At 39.0% G+C, this 19,621-nt stretch overlaps 1 protein-coding gene across 5 annotated transcripts in view; it reads right to left on the minus strand.

Moving 5' to 3' along the window:
* Positions 1-19,621, minus strand: part of LOC140464582 (pecanex-like protein 2) — a 268,742-nt gene that overhangs the window by 71,321 nt on the left and 177,800 nt on the right. For all 5 annotated transcript variants that reach the window (XM_072559843.1, XM_072559850.1, XM_072559861.1 and 2 more), the window contains 3 exons: positions 8,395-8,503; positions 3,674-3,803; positions 1,552-1,610 (listed from right to left, as the gene is read on the minus strand). In XM_072559843.1, the coding sequence (XP_072415944.1) occupies positions 1,552-1,610; positions 3,674-3,803; positions 8,395-8,503 (298 nt within the window). The remainder of the gene's footprint in view (positions 1-1,551; positions 1,611-3,673; positions 3,804-8,394; positions 8,504-19,621) is intronic.

Raw genomic sequence — 19,621 nt, forward strand, 5'->3', positions numbered from 1 at the left:
ATTCTGAACTTTTAGCTTTTCCATTTAACATGCTCTATTAAAAAAAAGGAAATCCCTATCTATATCTGTTATCCTATAATTAGAACCTGCAGCCAGCAGGACTGCAACTCCTCTAGTGGAGAGGAGTGACATTGTGACATTCTGGAAGTCTTTCGCTGATAATGTGTATTAGGCATAAGCAGGTTGAAAAAGAGTAAGTTTTGAGTTTTGTGAAACAAGAGGTTCAGCTGAACATGGCTCAGATCAGATAAGAACTTGCAGTTAACAATGGGGTGCTGGAGGCAAGGGTAACAGGTTAACAAGGTGGAAAAGCATTCATTACGTAGAGCCATTTAACAATATTGGAAGCATTCAGTATGTAATGTCAGTTTAACAAGGTGAAAAGTATTCAGATGTGAAGCCAGCTAAGGTTAAGAACATTCATTGTGTAACAGCAGATGGCTTAATCTTTACTATTGACACTTACTGATTGTAATAGTCACCCAATCAATCTGTATTTGCCTTACCTGGATGCTCTGTAAAATGACTATATAATTCATTAAGAAACTGCCGTTTGAAAGAGAAGACCGGGAACCCATGTCCTTGTGCACATGGGAGAATCATTCTCCCTCCCTCCAGGGCCCAGAATAAAGATGAAGGAGACAAAACTACTCTATCTTCGAGTATTTTGCTTCAACTGAGGGGGGAATGAGACAACATCTCAAAGACCACAAGATAATTCGAGTGGGAAATGAAACAGGTCACATTGGAAACATCCTTATAAAACACTGTTTGGCCTCAGTTGGACCTTTGTGTTCAATTTAAGCATCACATTTTTGAACGGATGGTAAATGTGATGGGGAGAGTGCAAAGGAGTTGTATAACACCAGAACCAGGACTTCTAGGTGGTGTAGAGAAACTGGAGATGCTGGGCTTGCTTCCTTTACCTTGAAAAAAGGTAGATTTAGTAGAGGTATTCAGAAATATTAAAGGTTTTGGTAGAATAGATGGGAAGAAACTTTCCAACTGGCAGGAAGGTCATTAAGTAGAGGGTAGATATTAAAAGTAATTGGCAGGAAAATCCAACACAGCAGATTATCATGACCTGGAATAGATTGGTCGAAAGGGTGATAGAAGTAGATCCAACAGAATTTTCAATGGGGAATTTACTAAAAAAAAAGCTTTTTAACAAATCTGCAAGGCTATGGACGAAAAGAGGTAAGTAAACACAATTGGATAGCTATCTCGAAGAGTTAATACATGCATAATGGCTGAATGGCCTCCTCAGAGCCAAATCATTCTATGATGCAGAAAGTAGCCACTTTTGAATTAGGGCTGGGACTCATTATTAAAAGAGAACAGAAAGTGTTTTATCTGAAATTTATCTCAGAATGCGTTAAGATTGACACTTTCTGAAACAGCATCTCTCACCTCAAGGAGCACAGAATTCACAGGAACATTTCATTCTTGCTATGATTATATTTTTAGGGGCTAGCCAAACCCATCATATCAAAGTCTGCTTTACGATGCCAAGGGAAGCTAACTGCAGTTGTACTATCTTTTTCTACTTACCAGTACTTTTGTTTATCTGTGAATCCAGTCTCGTATTTGAATGATCCACCCGTTTGGTGCTGAAAAAAAGCCACAAACAATTGTATAAACTTTGAAAATTACCTGTTGACTGTACATTTTATTGATCACAGTTTGATAACTAAGTGTACAGATGAAGAGGGACAGCTCCAAGAATAACTGGACCAATACAAAGAGACATAATTCAGATATATTTTAAAACCATATATTTTGTCCTTTATGCATTTTCATTTGTAATTCTGCTTTCATATCTATGATTGGAACTTCCTGTCAAACCATTTAAAGCTATAATTAGAACCTGCTGCACCGTCTCCATTGGCAGGAGAGTACAATTACAACATGCCAGTTTGCATATGGAGTTCCCATTGTATACATGATCTCAGAAATGTACAAGCTAAAGTTTTAGAGGGGTGCTTGCAGATTCTTAATAGTTTATAGATGCATTGTTCACCACAAACTTTGTTTCCAAGTTTTATTTGTCATTAAAATGCAGGCAAAGAGGGGATTATCAAACAATTTTAACTGACATTTCACATTTGGTCGCTATCACACTGACAGTTTCCCCATCCTTTTGTTTTCTGCTTTCTCCTTCTCTCCTGCAGTTGTTGACTACTTGACGTGGGATCATTTCTCTAGCCATCTCTGCAGTACGTCACATCCAGAACTCAATCTTCATGTTCAACAGCAAGAATTGGCATACTATTTATCACAGTAAAACCCAAACTTATTTTTTCCTGAATTGTGGACATATGTGCATCTTCAATAATCACTGAAAAAAAGCATTTGGGAACAGGAACCTATGTTAATTTCCCACATCTAGCTTTAGTCACGAAGTCATTACCTAGTCCTACAGTCATTACCTAGGTTCAGGTTAGTCTTCTCAATGTAAACTGAGAACGGAACCGGAGGTTGATAGGTTTTACATGTTGTAATGCATTGGAGGTATACAATGTAATATATTAAACAGATTTTCCTACTGTCTGCACAAGAGTGAAAGGGTTAAATCTTCCTTTAAAATTTCTAAAATAATTGAGGAATTACAATGTCAACCATACCAAACATAATCACAACATATATTGTAATACTTTGGGAAAGTGAGAGTGTATGATAGAGCAAATAAAAATAAATAATTTTCCTTGGGTTGAAATCTAGAGAACATTTGATTTGATTTGATTGGATTTGACTTATTACTGTCACATTAAGGAAAAGTGAAAAGTGTTGTCTTACATGCTTTACATACAGCTCGTACTATACTCTTGCATCATGGTAACACAGCAGAGTGCAGGATACAATGTTACAGCTGCCGAGAAGGTGCAGAGAGAGATCAACATTAACATTAAAGTTGTCTATTCAAAAGTCTATTCAGGGAAGAAGCTGTTATTGAATCTGTTTGTACATGTATATAAACTTTTATACCTTCTGCCCAACAGGAGAAGGTGGAAGAGAGTACGTGTGGGGTCTTCAATTATGTTGGTCACTTTTCTGGTGCAGCAAAAAGCGTAGATGAAGTCAATGTGTGGGAAGCTGGTTTATGTGATGGACTGGGCTGTGTGTGCAACTCTCTGTAGCTTCTTTCAGTCTTGGGAAAAGCAGTTGCTATATCATGCTGTGACGCATCCAGATGGGATGGTGAATCTATAAATTGGGCACATAGAAATTGGTCATTGGCAAAAGAACGAGAGGGAAGATGGGCAGAACTTCTTTGCACAGTGGGCTATGTTGATCTGTAATGTACTGCTTGAGTGTGTGGTGGAACCAGATGCAATAGTCACTGTTAAAAGAAAATTTGATAAATACTTAAAAGGAAAAAATTGGAGTTATCCTCGTTGGACAGTTTTTCAAACAGGTGACATACATACAATGGACTAAGTGGCTTCCTTCAGTGCTGTAGGATTTTATGAATGAATTCAGATGGTCTTAAACTAATTGTCCATTCATAGTCTTCACTGCCAACCTCACTGCTCTTAATTCCAACTTTGCAGCCTGACCAGAGAATTGGGTGAGAGGTGAAGTTGCCCAAATGATGACAAGGGGGAAGAGAGGAAGGACACTTTCTGCAACTGATCAAAGCAATCAGACAATCTTAAAAATGAAATCTTCTTACTTATAATTCCTCTCCCAGAACTTTACTGGTCTAGCGTAGGACATCATGAAAATGGCACTACCAAGGAATGGAGCAAGAGGAGTGGAAAAAAGTGAAGATACAAGAGCTTGAATGAACAGCATAGCCGAATCTGAAGTCATGCAGTTAAGGAAATAATTTCACAATTCCTGAGCAAGTGATGTAGATATTTAACTAAACGTGTCAACAAATTAAATGATTGCGACACTGGTGATCTGACACATTGATTGATATATATACACACTGGCTACTAGTGAAACCTTAGACCCAAATTTAAAGTTTAAGGGCTTTTAAAGGTCAGCCAGCAGAGTGTTTTATTGTATAGATTTATATTATAAACTCTTACTTCCCTAATCAAAGTTATAGCTTCTACAACAAGTCAAGCCTGCCTCAGAATTAGAAGGTTATGGACTTAAGCTCCACTTCAGATAATGGAGCACAGAATTCAGGGACACATTATTAATAATAGTACTGAAGAAGTGTTGCAATGATTGAGGCGATATCTTTTAAATAAGACATTAAACCAAGGCCCCTCTCAGGTGAATGAACAATTTCCCATGATACTATTTGAAAAGCAATAGGGGAGTTCTCATGTCTGGCCAATACTTGTTCTTATAGCTAAAACTGATTATCCAATCTTTATTATATTGCTGTTTGTGGAGCACTGCTTTGAGCAAATTAACTGCTGTGTTTCCCACATTACAATAGTGATAATATTTCAAAAATAGCATGAGCTATTCCAAAGTTCTGAAAAGTGCTGTGTAAATGTTTCTTTCCTCCAGCAATTGATCTTTCATGTGTGTCACCATGAAGTTCTCCAAGCCTCTCCCTCTCCACATTTACATGTTGATCCTCGGTAATATAATTCAAAAAGGCATCAAATTCCACACCTAGATCTACCTCTCCACTATCTCTCCTTGTTCCTCACTGTCTCTGATTTGTCACACTGACCAACATCCAGACTTGGAGAGTCACAATTTCCTCCCATTAATCATTGGCAAATCATATCCATTATTTTTGATCCCCGCAAACTATATATCTTTGCTATTGACTACATCTCTCTCCCTGGTCAGTGAATCAGGTTGAACAAGACTGTTCACAGCCTCAACATTCTATTTGATCCTGACCTGTATTTTAAAGTCGTAGGCAAATACCAAAATTGTTCATTTCTATTTTTGTAACATTCTTGCCTCCAAGCTGCCTCTAGCCATGAATTCCTCATCCATGTCTTTTTTTACCTCTTGACCTGACTGTTCAATGATCTCCTGGCTAAGGCCCCTTTTCTTCCACTCTCTATAAAGTATCACCCATCCAAGTCTCTGCTGCCATAACCTATTTTAATTTGTAGAGTACTGTATATTTCATTGACCAGCAATAGTAGCTGTCAGTACCTTGCAAAATGATTTGATTTATAATGGCAAAATTTTGTATTGAAATGTACAACATTGCATTCTTTAACAAAGTTGGGGTAGTATTCCTTTAAGGTAGAAAATTCTAATTGGTCTATAAACAGAGCTTTGGTGCACTTAGAAATGCTGGTTGGAGAAAATAGTCATGGCTTCTAGCTAAGAATCTCACAGCCGTTTAAGATTGACTTGCCTCTGTGATAATGTAGGACATCTGTAGTGTGATTGCACATTTATCACGGGACTGGGAATTGTGTCATCGTGTTAACAGATATCTCATCCCAATGTTAGCATAAGTTAGGTCAACTATAACCAAAAAAAAAGACTGATGCTAATTAATATTTCTTTTTAGGAAGAAAGAATCCACATTTATGTTAAACCTAATTTATGTTAGGTTTTAAAGTACACGATTGTGAAGGGCAATTACACAGCAAGATCCAATGAAAGATGATGTGATGAATGACCAAATATACCATATTTTAATGTGTTGGATTGCAGCAGCAATTGTAGGAACTCCCTAATAATCTTCAGATAGTGTACTGGAACAGCCAGGCAGGATCTCAATTTCGCTTCTCTTTATAAAAATGGAATTTCTGAAAGCGTTCTTTCAGTACTGCCTCACAGATATAACAGTGCTATCGAAGTACTGCCCCTCAGACATTAGTGCACACTCTCACTACTCTACAGTGCAGTGCTGTCTCAGTACTGCCATTTATGACAGCAGAGCACTCCCTCAGCATTGAGTCTCTGACACTGAAGTGCATGCTCAATACTAATCCTTCAGCATTGCAGTTCATCATCAGTATTGCAGTGCTTCATCAGTGTTGCTGTGCTTCATCAGTATTGCTGCTCTAATAGTGATGGATGCGTAGATACTGTTCCTCCAACAATGGGCATGGTCGTATTGAGAAAACATTATGCAGTGCAGCTGCCTTTCAGTGCTGCACTGGCAACCAAAACCCTTTGACTCAGAGGGCAGAATGCTATGTATGGAGCCAAACTGACAAGGATCAACTTTTATTTTATGTTATAAAGGTGACTACAAAACTAATGCCCACAATGAATGGAACTGATGTACTGACGTGAATGAAGAAGGTAAAAGGTCTGTGGTGAAATCAATGCTTTACACACATGAACTCAGTCTCAGGAAGGCCATTCAGGCCTGAGATAAGGAGGAATTTCTTCAGGACGTGGTTAATCCATGGAGTTTTTTCATGAACGATAAGTCATTCAGTATATTCAAGGCAGAGGTCAATAGATTTCTAGATATTAAATTAACCAAGGGAGATGGAGATTGTGCAGGAAAATTATGTTGAAGTAAAAGATTAACTACAGTATACTAGAATGGTAGATGAGGCGCAAGAGACAGAAGGGCCTATTCCTGCTCCTATTTCTGATGAACCTGGGTGCAGGTAATGAATGCGAAATTCCTCAATTACCTTCAGCTCTATGAAAGTTTCCTTGCCTTACCAAGTTTCCTTGTATTACCAAAGTAATTTGAATGCTAGCTTTTTACAATCCATGCTTAAGAAGCTCCAAACCCCTCTGTGCTGCAACTTTCTGCAGTCTCTCTCCATTTAGTTAATTTTTAGGTACTTCTTTTTTTAATCAAAGTGCATAACCTCTCACTTTGCCAAATTATATTCTATCTGCCAGATTTTTGCCAAAATTCTTAACCTGTCTATATCCATCTGAAGGCTCCTTGTGTCATCGTAGCTGTTTGTCTTTCCACCTATTTTCATGCATCTGCAAAGTTGGTGATAGTACATGCATGTCCATCATTCCAGTCATTAACGTTTATTTAAATAATTGTAGCTCCAGCACAGAGCCATATGGCACACCACTAGTTGCTGGATGAGAATGCCCCTCCTTTATCCAAAGTTTCTATCTTCTATTGGTTAATAAATCCTCTATAAATATTAATAATCTACACCCAACACTTATCTTATTAAGTAGCCTTACGTAGAGTACCTTAGCAGACACCTTTCGGAAAACCAAAAATATTATAACTACTGGCTACATTTGATCTACTTTGCATCTTACTTTTTCGAAGAATTCTAAGAACATTATCAGTCATGATTTCCTCTCAAGTCAGTGCACAAAAGTTGTAATTTTTTAAATTAAAAAAACTTAGTTAGGCACAGAGTTCTAAACTCAGTGTTGCTGTCAACATCCTACAACCCTGCAATTCTTTGTCAGATGTAAAACTCATTTTCATGAAGAACTCCAGATTCATTTTAAATCCCTAGCACTGATAAGATTCCCAGCTCCATTACATTATCACCATTGGATATCATCCTGAAATGTAAGCTGCTTCTTTCTTACGCACGGGATCATTTCTGTATACAAAACTGAACAGAAAATACTTATGCAGAATTTCAGATAAAATGGTTTTGATTTCCTTCTTTCTGTTTCATGTGTGCGCACATGCACGTGCCATTTAAAGCATCAGTCTTGTCAGAACAGCATAATTAAGCACAGTAAATAAACCATAGTTGGACAGCTATTTTTAGTGCTTTGTGTCAAATTCTGAAGAATCATTAGCCTAGAATTTGCTGCAATATGAATCTCATGCCATCAGACATTTTCATATACTCTTCATTCATGATGTGTATTAAAATCAAATCAGATACAGAATTAAATATATAGAGAGAAAGGAGGATTGGATTGAGACCAAGAGAAAAGCCACAGAAACAGAAAAGGAAGAAAAAGCATTTACAATGTCCGATATCTAGAATCCTTTCTAAACAACAATTTAGCAGAAAAGTCATGACTTAATCTGTTCAATTCCATACAGGGAGGACAAGTGACATTGCAGAAGTATAAATCTGCTCATTAAAAAGGTACTTGTGCTTTTAAATATGAGGTAATTATTAGCAATTTCATGAAACTCAGGGTGGATTTGAGGGTGAACTTGCTTTAGTTTTGCAAAAGCTGCGAAAATCGGCTTTTACCTCATGATGTAACCTCTTCTCATCACAGGTTTCTGGGTTTTCCCACACATTAACAATAGCAAGCGCCATTGAAGTCACCATCAATTCTCAGCTAAGTTTGAGTCACTGTTTGGTTTCTGACCAACTTTTTAAGATTGATTACTGTTGAAGTGTTACAGAGTTTAAAACTGCTACAAGCTATATTTTAACACCTTCCGGTAGTAGTAAAGTGGTAGCAATTTTTATCTGAATTGTTTTGCTTAATACTGATGTAAACAGCTCCTCTTCCGATATTCAGTTTTTTTGGGATAATCTTGCTTCCATCCAGACATTTCAACTCAATTAAGCAGATTCAAAAGGATACGAGGTACAGAAAAGGGATGTGCAAAAGCATGGAAGGCTGAACCCCAAGCGATCTGCCAAGGGGCAATGTAGGTCATAATAAACTGAAGCTTGAGCAGCAAGTCCCACAGCTAGACATGAAAAGAAAGAATATTTGTCAAGATTGCATCATAATCACTGACACAAGAAGGATTTCCATTTAAAATTCATTGCAGCACTCCATAAACTGTCTTGTGCTCCCTGTATCCACACTGAAATGTGATATTTAAAAATACATTAAGACAACATGGAGAATTTACATTTTGACCATTTTTTAAATAGTGAAGTATTTTGGCAATTAAAAGACAAGGGTTAAATAAGATAACTGATAGAATCAAATTAAAATATTGAGCACAATCGTAGAGAAATTGAGATAATCTGGTACTTGTGCAATTTCAATGACAGAATATTCTGTAAGATTCACTTATCTATTGTGATTTCTTAGGTAATATCCAAACTGTTCAGCTTCTGCTTGATTTGAATTTCATTATATGTTTCTTTTCGAAAGCTTACGCTAATTTTGTAAATCGTGTGGTTTTATTTTAAAAATTGTTAAGATTATAATTTCCTTGATAAGTACCCGTCAGACAGGGAGGAAGTTGTCGAGCGAGGGAGCCATGGTTTACTAAGGAAGTTGAAGCTTTTGTCAAGAGGAAGGAGGCTTATGTTAGGATGAGACGTGAAGGCTCAGTTAGAGTGCTTGAGAGTTACAAGTCAGCCAGGAAAGACCTAAAGAGAGAATTAAGACCCAGGATGGAACATGAAAAGTCATTGGCGGATAGGATCAAGAAAACCCTAAGGCTTTCTATAGGTATTCAGGAATAAAAGAATGACTAGAGTAAAATTAGGGCCGATCAAGGATCGCAGTGGGAAGCTGTGTGTGGAATCAGAGGAGATAGGGAAAGTGCTAAATGAATATTTTTCATCAATATTCACACTAGAAAAAGACAATGTTGTCAAGGAGAATACTGCGATACAGGCTACTAGACTAGATGAGATTGAGGTTCACAAGGAGGAGGTGTGAGCAATTCTGGAAAGTGTGAAAATAGATAATCCTGGATGGGATTTATCCTGGGATTCTCTGAGAAGCCAGGGAGGAGATTGCAGAGCCTTTGGCTTTGATCTTTATGTCATCATTGTCTTCAGGAATAGTGCCAGAAGACTGGAGGACAGCAAATGTTGTCCTCTTCTTCAAGAAGGGGAGTAGAGGCAGCGCTGGTAATTATAGACCAGTGAGCCTTACTTTGGTTATGGGTGAAGTACTGGAAACGGTTATAAGAGATAGGATTTATAATCATCTGGAAAGGAATAAGTTGATTAGGGATAGGCAACACGGTTTTGTGAAGAGTACGTTGTGCCTCACAAACCTTATTGAGTTCTTTGAGAAGGTGACCAAACAGGTGGATGAGGGTAATGAGGTTGATGTGGTGTATTTATATTTCAGCAAGGCATTTGATAAGGTTCACCACGGTACGCTATTGCAGAAAATACAGAGACCTGGGATTGAGAGTCATTTAGCAGTTTGGATCAGAAATTGGCTAACTGAAAGAGACAGAGGGTGATAGTTGATGGGAAATGTTCATTCTGGAGTTCAGTTACTAGTAGTGTACCGTAAGGATCTGTTTTGGGGCCACTGCTGTCTGTTATTTTTATAAATGACCTGGATGGGTTAGTAAATTTGCGGATGATGCCAAGATTGGTAGAGTTGTGGATAGTGTCAATGTTGCAGCTTACAGAGGGACATAGATAATCTGCGGAGCTGGGCTAAGGGGTGGCTAATGGAGTTTAATATGAAAAAGTGTAAAGATTCATTTTGGAAGGAGTAACATGAATGAAGAGTCCTGGGCTAATGGCAAGATTCTTGGTAGTGTAGATGAACAGAGAGATCTCTGTGTTCATGTACATAGATTCCCTGAAAGTTACCACCCACATTGATAGGGCTGTTAAGGAGGCATATGGTGTGTTAGCTTTTATTAGTAGACGGATTGAGTTTTGAAGCCATGAGGTCATGCTGCAGCTATACAAAACTCTGGTGCAGCTGCACTTGGAGTATTCCATACAGTTCTAGTCACTGCATTATAGGAGGGATGTGGAAGCTTTGGAAAGGGTTCAGTGACAACTTACTGGGATGTTGCCTTGTATGGAAGGAGGTCTTACGAGGAAAGGCTGAGGAACTTGAGGCTGTATTCGTGAGAGAGAAGAAGGTTGAGAGATGACTTAATTGAGACATATAAGATGATCAGAGGGGTAGATAACGTGGACAGCGAGAGCCTTTTTCCTCTGATGGTGATGGCTAGAACAAGGGGGGGTCCATAGCTTTAAATTGAGGGGTGAAGATATAGGACAGTGGTAGGGGCATGGAACGGCCTGCCTGCAACAGTAGTAGACTCACCAACTTTAAAGACATTTAAGAAGTCATTGGATAGACATATGGATGAAAAGGAATAGTGTATGATGGATGGACTTCAGATTGGTTTCGCAGGTCAGAGCAACACAGAGGGCTGAAGGGCCTGTACTGTACTGTAATGTTCTAGTTCGAATTCTAATTCACCCTATCAACTAACTGGAGGCATAGGAGCAATGTCCAATTGACTCTTTCTTAAAGGTTGTTTGTTGTAGATCTTCTCAACTAATCTCCATAATATAACTAGTTCAGACAGTTAACTGAGTGTTGATTCTTTGCAACTCATATTGCAACATAATCAGAGCTTAACTTACGACAGGTTGCATACACTTGGTTTGTATTCCCTTGACTTTAGAAAGCTGAAGGGTTATCTAAATACACTCTTTAAAATGATTAAAAGACTCAATAAGATAAATGGGGACAAACTATTTCCTCTAGTGGAGGAAATCCAAAACATGGATGCATAATCTTAAAATTAGAACCAGAACACTTTGCATTGAAATCAGGAAGCAGCACTTCTTCAAACAACTTCAGCACTTTTTCAAAAAGCTGTAGATGCTAGTGGTTAGTTTAAATTTTTAAGACGTACTTAAACAGATTTTTGTTACATAAGGATGCCAAGGGGCTATAGAACAAAGATAAATTAAACACAGATATAAATCAACTGGGATCGAACTGAATGGCAAATCAGGTTGGAAGGGCTGAATGGCCTACTCTTGTTCATATATTCCAGTATTTTTATTGGTTGCACATATTATTCTTTTCAATGTTGGGGTCAAAATTACTCAGAATTACGTGCAAAATACAAAACTGTACCGGGATGTTAATATGTTGGCTTTCCTAAATGCATTCTATCCTAACAGCTCCTGTCACCAGGAAACAATTATGCAGTTTTTGTCTAATTTTTGTCTACAGATATTTTTAGTTTCATTACATAATCACAAACTAAATCTATGCCGTAGCCTTTTAAAATCTTAATCTCCGTATTGCATGTAAGGCAGACAAAGTAGTTGCTTAATCCTATTTTCTTGAAAAGTAATAGTTCTTATTTTCAAAGGCAGATCTTTTTTTCTGTTCCTTTCACGAACATGTCACAGGTCAAAAATCAGGCTGTGTTTGTTGACATTGCAGCTGTAGAGGACTAACTCACTGCACATAGAGTCATAGAAGGGCTTCATTACATATTTAGGGCAGGTTTGCTACACCTTAGTGTAAATGTCTAGGGTGAGCCCACTTTCGGGAGGCAGGCTCACTCCGCTTTAATTTTTCAACTAACTATTGTTTGATTATTATGAAGCAAGATTTACATCTTTCTTCAGGAGGACATAGAAGGCTCCAAAGGGATATAAATAGGTTAATGGATGGCTTTAGATCTGGCAAATGGCTTATGATGTGAGAAAATGCGCAATTGTCCATTTTGACAAGAACAATACGAAAGATGATATTATCTGAGATGCGGAAGATCTGGATGTCCAAAAGGCTTGCACGCAGGTACAGCAAGTAGTTGAGAAAACTAATATAATGTAATAAATTGTGAGGGGAACTGCATACAGAAGTAGTGAGGTTATGCTTTAGTTATGCAGGGCATTAGTGAGACATCTGAAGCACTGCATACAGTATTGGTCTCCTTATTTAATGAGGAGTGTAAATGCAATGGAAGCAGTTCAGAGACCAATGCCAAGTAATGGACAAGTTGTCTTGTAAGGAAGGTTGGACAGGCTAGACATGTATCGATTGGAGTGCATAAAAGTAAAAAATGACTTGATTAAAACATACTATGTTCTGAAAGGTCTTGAAAGTGTGGATGTGGAAAGGATGTTTCTTCCATAAGACAACCTAAATGAAGGGCCTCTCTTTAAAAACAAGTGGTCCCTATTTAAGACAGAGATGAGGTGAACTTTTTTCTCTCAGAAGGTCATGAGTCTTTGGAATACCCTTCCTCAAAAAGGTGGAAGCAAGTCCTTGAATATTTTAAAGGCAGAACTCAATATATTCTTAGCAAGCAAGCGGTTGAAAGGTTATCAGAGGTAGGCAAGAATGTGGAATTCAAATTACAATCTGAGCAGATGTTTTGAGTTATCGCGCAGACTCAAGAAGCCAGGTGGCCTTATCCCTGCTCTCACTCATATGTTTGTGTGTGGAAAATGAATTACTTAATGGATTTTCTCTAAATCTGTCTCTTATTTGTCCCATTACCATCAACATTTGCCTTATCTTACCACCCTTTTTATCGATAACTCCCTTGTGCCTTCCATCCCATCACAGACCTTTCCTTTTACTTTTTACTTCCTCTCTCCTCTATTTGTACTTGCTTAAAAAATGTTACATCTTCAAGAGTTGCATAATGACCTTCTCACGGAAAGTCATCAACCTAAGATGCTAACTATGTTTCCCTCTCCAAAGATGATCTGCTGTGTATTTCCAGTATTTTCTGTTTCTATTTCAGACTGTTTTAATTTTCTAAAACTTCAAAAACTGTCTCTACAAATTCACAAACAACCAGAAACTGCAACATATAGCACCTTCAAGATAGTGAAGCAGAACAAGATGCTTTGCATGAGTGGCAGGTTGTGAAGCTAGAGTATGGGAAAGGTTTGGGATGTGACTGAAGATGTAGCAAATAAGATACTTTGCAAGTGGGAGGGTGAAATAACAAGGTGAGGCAATGTTTTATAAAGATTGCCATTCCTAATTGGCTCCTAGTAACCTCAGCTGGAGTAAATGGATAGACATGGAAGTGAGAGTCTGTTCTAGTTCCAAAGAAGAGTAATTTGGACTTGAAACATTAACCGTCAGAATGGACTGTGCCTTTGGATACCCTGAAAGATAGTGCTCTTTTATTTTACACCATTTTTCATTTAAAATGGAAAATAACCCAGATTTATGGTCTTGGGTTATCTCAAAGATGTATACAGCTAATCTTTTCACTGTTGCAATGTAGTAAAATGGGACAGCTAATGTACACACAGGAGGATCCAATAATATTAATGTGACAATGACTCGGTAAACATGTTTTGATGTGGTTGATTGGGGAACAGATTTTGGCCAGCACATGGTGAATCGCTCCCTTACTCTTTGAAATATTGGACCAGATCTCCCAGTGAAAATCTCATGCAGATTGCCACTCCAGCCCTTCTTTATCACCAAAGAAACATAATCTGTGTTCCTGAGGTGACATTTTGCTCAGGTCTCCTTAAGAAATGCAAAGGCACAGTCCACTCTAACAGTTCTTTAATAGTATAGAACGGTCATGGGATGGCAGAACATATCCCTTTTCACAGCAGCTATTATAATCTGAAATGTCAAGGTCCTGGCAGCCTACTGTCAAAGTGTCAGAATTTAAGGCAGTTATGTTATGAGGGCACCAGGAGGATATGAAACCAAGTGGGCATAGGGTGCCAGGTGTCAAGATTAGAGTGGTGCTGAAAAAGCACAGCAGGTCAGGCTGTATCCGAGGAGCAGGAAAATTGATGAAAAATCTTGATTCTGATCACCAGCATCTGCAGTCCTCACTTTTGCCTAGAGTGCCAGGTGAGTAGGGTCCTAGGATGCAAGGTGACAAAGGGGCTGATAAATGTTTAGGGCAGATTGGAATAGGCTGGAGAAATGGAGTCCAAAAGGGGCTGGGAAAAGTAGGTGTCAGGTCTTGAGAATGTTAGATTCTGGCATCAGGGTTGAGACCGGGTTATATTTCAGTGAGGAATAAGGATTCCAGGAAGGGGATAAGCCAACTGTGGTTAACCAGGGAAGTTAAGGATAGCATCAGATTAAAAGGAAGATCATACAATAAGGTAAAGATTAATGGTAAACCAGAGGATTGGGAAAGTTTTAAAACCAACAAAATTGGTCCAGAAAAATGGAGAATGTAAACTTAAGGTTAGCTTCCAAGCGATATCAAGATGGACAGCAAAGGTTTATTTAAATACATAAAAAGGAAGAGAAATGTTGAAATGAATATAAGCCCCTCAAAGAATAAGGCTGGGGAAATTATGATGGGAAACCAGGAAATGACAGAGGAGTTTAAAAAATACTTTGTATCAGTCTTCATAGTAGAAGATACAACTAGCCCTTGAAAATTACTAAGTAATCTCGGGGGAAAAGGGGGAGTGGATAAGAGTACAATAACAACCACTGCAGAAAAAGTATGAGGGAAACTAATTGGGCTAAGGACTGATAAATCTCCTGGACCTGATGAGAGACATCCTAGGTTATTAAAGGTAGTAGTTTTGGAGATAGTGGATGCACTGGTAGTAATCCTTCTGGAATGCTTAGATTCTAGACAAGTCCCAGAAGATTGGAAAACTGCCAATGTAATATCTTTATTTAAAAAGGGAAGGAGACAAAAATAAGGAGGTAACTACAAACCAGTCGGCTTAACATCTGTCAGTAGAAAAATGTTAGAGTTGATTATAAAGAATGTAATAGCAGTGTGTTTAGACATGCATAGTATGATCAAGCAAAAATAGCATGTTTTCACGAAGGAGAAATCCTGCCTCATGAATTTACTACAATTCTTTGAGGAGGTAACAAGCTAGATAGATAAAGGGTATATTTGGATTTTATGGGGCTTTTGGTAAGGTACAACATGTTAAGCTACTTAATAAAGAAAGAGCTAATGGTGTTGGAGGCAGTATATTAGCATGGATGGAAGATTGGCAAACCAGTAGAAAACAGCCAAAGTAATAGAAGACAGAAAATTGGGATAAGAGGGCATTTTCAGGATGGCAGCTTTGTAATTAATGATGTGCCTCAGGGAACAATGCTGGGGTCACAATTCTTTGCAACCTATATGAGTGACTAACAATAGGAAAGTGCACATTCTATAGCCACATTTGCGGATGATACAGAAGTAGGTGAAAAAGCACATAGTGAGGTGATACGAAGAATCTGCAGAGGGATATTGACAGATTGAGTGAGTGGAAAAAATTTGGCAGATGGAATAAAATGTAAAAAAAATGTGTGGTAATGCACATTGGCAAGAATAGAGGTACCTCTGAACATTTTTGATAAAATGAAAACAGACTGCAGAAAGCTGTACACATGGGGATTTAGGGGTCCTTGTGCACGAATCACAAAAAGCTTGCATGCAAGTTCAAATGGTAATAGTGAAGGCAAATGGACTACTGGCTTTTATTTCAAAGGGAAGAGAGTATAATAGTTGAGAGGATTTGCGACATCTGTACTAGCATTATTCAGACCACAGCTAGAATACAGTGACCGGTTTTGGTCCATAGAAGGTTCACTAGGCTGATATGAGATCCAGAGAGACTTTTGAGGACAGGTTGGGGCTTGTACACATTGGGTCTAGGTAAAAACAATGACTGCAGATGCTGGAAACCAGATTCTGGATTAGTGGTGCTGGAAAAGCACAGCAGTTCAGGCAGCATCCAAGAAGCAGTAAAATCAACGTTTCGGGCAAAAGCCCTTCATCAGGAATAAAGGCGGAGAGCCTGAAGGGTGGAGAGATAAGAGAGAGGAGGGTGGGAGTGGGGAGAAAGTAGCAGAGAGTACAATAGGTGAGTGGGGGAGGGGATGAAGGTGATAGGTCAGGAGGGGGTGGGGAGCACTGTCCCATGACTTGTCCTACCTGCTATCTTCTTTTCCACCTATCTACTCCACCCTCCTCCCTGACCTATCACCTTCATTCCCTCCCCCACTCACCTATTGTACTCTATGGTACTTTGTCTCCACCCCACCCTCCTCTCACTTATTTCTCCACCCTTCAGGCTCTTTGCCTGTATTCCTGATGAAGGGCTTTTGCCCAAAACGTCGATTTTACTACTCCTCGGATGCTGCCTGAACTGCTGTGCTCTTCCAGCACCACTAATCCAAAATACCATTTGGCCGATACACATTGTAATGTAGAAGAGTGAGAGAGACCTTTTTAAGACATAAAAGATTCTTAGAGGACTTGATGAGGAAAGATCGTTTTACCTTGTAGGAGAGTCTAGTACCAGTGCTCAAAATAAGAGGTCAGAAGTTTAAGACAGAGTTGAGGAGGAATTTCTTCTCTCAGAGTGCTGTATGTGGCTGTGCCATTATGTGTATTCAAGGCTGCGATAGACAGATTTCTAATCACGAAGGGAATCAGGGCATATATAAAAAAGGCAGGAAAGTAGTGTTGAGGACCACTAGATCTGCCACAGTCTCACTGAATAGCAGAATAGACTCAATGGACTGAACAGTCTACCTCTTCTCTTGGCTCACAATGGGCTACTTCTAATCTTCTCTTAGTCTTATTGGTTCAGTGATGCGATAGAGGAAGAAAAGGGTCCAATCTAGTCAGGTCTAGCAGAAGGGATGTCTGGTCAGGTTGCAGGGGTAAAGCTGGAGGGCTGGGATCCAACTGTGGTGACAGGAGTTAAGGGGCCGGGTCCACTGGGAATTCCGGATTTCTGGTCCAGTGATGGCAGGTGTCTGTCCAACAGAAAGCATATTTGAGTAATGATCGGGGCAGGGGCATTGGGTCCTGGGGTGAACAGCTCAGTTTAGGTTCTGGAGATGTAAGGGGTCTTGGAGTTGTGAGTGCAATAAGGATGGGGTCTGTTTAATAATTACTCAGGAGTTAGACTATGTATTTGATAGTCTAACTTTCCTTGAATAACTATGCTACTTAATTTAACCAGAACCATCTGAAGCCTCTGAATTTTACTAAGATTTTCATGGGGTGGGCACGCTGGCTCAGTGGTTAGCACTGCTGCCTCACAGTGTCAGGGAGTTGGGTTCGATTCCAGCCTTGGGTGATTGTCTGTGTAGAATTTGCACATTCTCCCCGTGTCTGCATGGGTTTCCTCCAGGTGTTCCGGTTTCCTCCCACAGTCCAAAGATGTGCAGGACAGGTGAATTGGCCATGCTAAGTTTTCCATAGGGGAGGGGAATGGGTCTGGGTGGGTTACTCTGCGGAGGGTCGGTATGCATTTGTTAGGCCAAAGGGCCTGTTTCTATATTGTAGGGATTTTAATCTTTCTTAAAAAAAGGACTTTTATAGTTTTCTAGGCATCATGGAATTATCCAGAAGACAATTGAATTTCCCAGGAAATTGCTTCACAGTGTGCTTCGATGGGTACTCTGCAGGCTCCCCAAGCACAACTCCCATTTATGTTCACAAATTAACTGGCTATATTTACACAAAGGACAGCCTCAACAACAGTAAAATACAAAAGAACGAGAAGTAGAGCAAATTTCTGGACAGTATTTCCCAAACCAGAATCATTATTACTAAGAAGGACAATAACAGCATGTGTGTATGAACATCATCAACTGCAATTCCCCCCCATGCCGCTGACCCTCCCCACCCTGATCTGGAAATAGATCACTATTCATTCACTGTTACTCCCTGGAACTCCCTCTTTAACAGCAGTAGATGGTGGAATTTGAATTCACTAAAATCTGGAATTTGAATTCACTAAAATCTGGAATTAAGGAAATCTGCCATCCTTACTTGGTCTGGCCTACATGTGACTCCATACCACAGCAATGTGGTTGACTCTTAACTGCCCTCTGGTTAGTTAGGAATGGACAATAAATGCTGATCTAGACAGTAATGACCATATCTTATAAATTAATTTTTAAAAAACTGTTTAGCCATTCTTAATAAATTAACCCCTTCAGCCCAGGAATCAGCTGAGTGAATCTTTTGGAAAGCGTCCAATGCCAGTTTATCCTTTTTTAAACAAACAGACCAAACCTGTACATAGTACTCCAAGTTACATCTTCCCGACATCTTGTCCAATTGTGACAAGACCTTCCTGTTTTTAAACTCCAACCTTGTAGCAACAAAGGCCAAAATTGCATTTGCCTTCTTAATTACTTGCTACACCTGCATATTAACATTTTGTTTCATGCACATGAACACCCAAATCCCTCTGCACTGCACATTTTTGGAGTCTCTCTCTAGCGTGCTTTTTGATAATTCCTAACAAAGTGATTCTTCCTCATACTTTCCTTAACTAAACTCCATCTGCCAAGTTTTTGCTACTCGTTTGTCTATAGCCCCTTGCAGATTCCTTACATCCTCATCACAACATGCCCTTGCACCTATTTTTGTAGTGTCAGCTAATCTGGGAATATTATACTCCTCCTCCAAGACATTAATACAGGATCATAAATAATTGAGGCCCAAGGACTGTTCCTTATAGCACTCTGCTAGTTACATATTTCCAACCTGAAAAACACTTCTTAATCATATTCTCTGTATTTTAAGTGTTAACCATCTCTCAATCTACACTGATATATTATCCCAAATACTGTGAGCTTTTATCTTCTGCAAATACCTTTTAAGTGACAACTTATCAAATAAACAAGGAAGGATTATATAATAACTGTGTTGTGTCGGGTTTGTTGGTGAAGGATGACAATATGATAATGGAACTATTCAAATGGCAGAGATGAAGAAGTTGAATCCAAAATTATGATCTTGAATCTAAATAAAAGGGAACTATGAAGGTATAAGGCATGAATTGGCAATGATGGACTGGGGAATATAAACTAAAAGGGTTGGGAATAGATAGGCAATAGCTAATATTTTAAGAAACATATAGGCTGGGGATGTTTTCTCTGGAGCATCAGAGGCTGAGGTGACCTTCTAGAGATTTACAAAATCATGAAGGGCCACAGACAAGGTGTATTCCTCGCGGTGGGAGAGTCATGAATTAGCCTGCATAGGTTTAAGGTGAGACAGGCAAGATTCAAAAGGGTCCTAAGAGGCAACGTTTTCATGCAGAGGGTGGTGCATGTATGGAATGAGCTGACAGAGGAAGTGGTGGAGACTGGTTTAAAACGTTTCTGGATGGGTTTATGATTAGGA

Source organism: Chiloscyllium punctatum, chromosome 3 (assembly GCF_047496795.1).
Source record: "Chiloscyllium punctatum isolate Juve2018m chromosome 3, sChiPun1.3, whole genome shotgun sequence".
In the NCBI taxonomy this organism is placed as follows: Eukaryota; Metazoa; Chordata; class Chondrichthyes; order Orectolobiformes; family Hemiscylliidae; genus Chiloscyllium; species Chiloscyllium punctatum.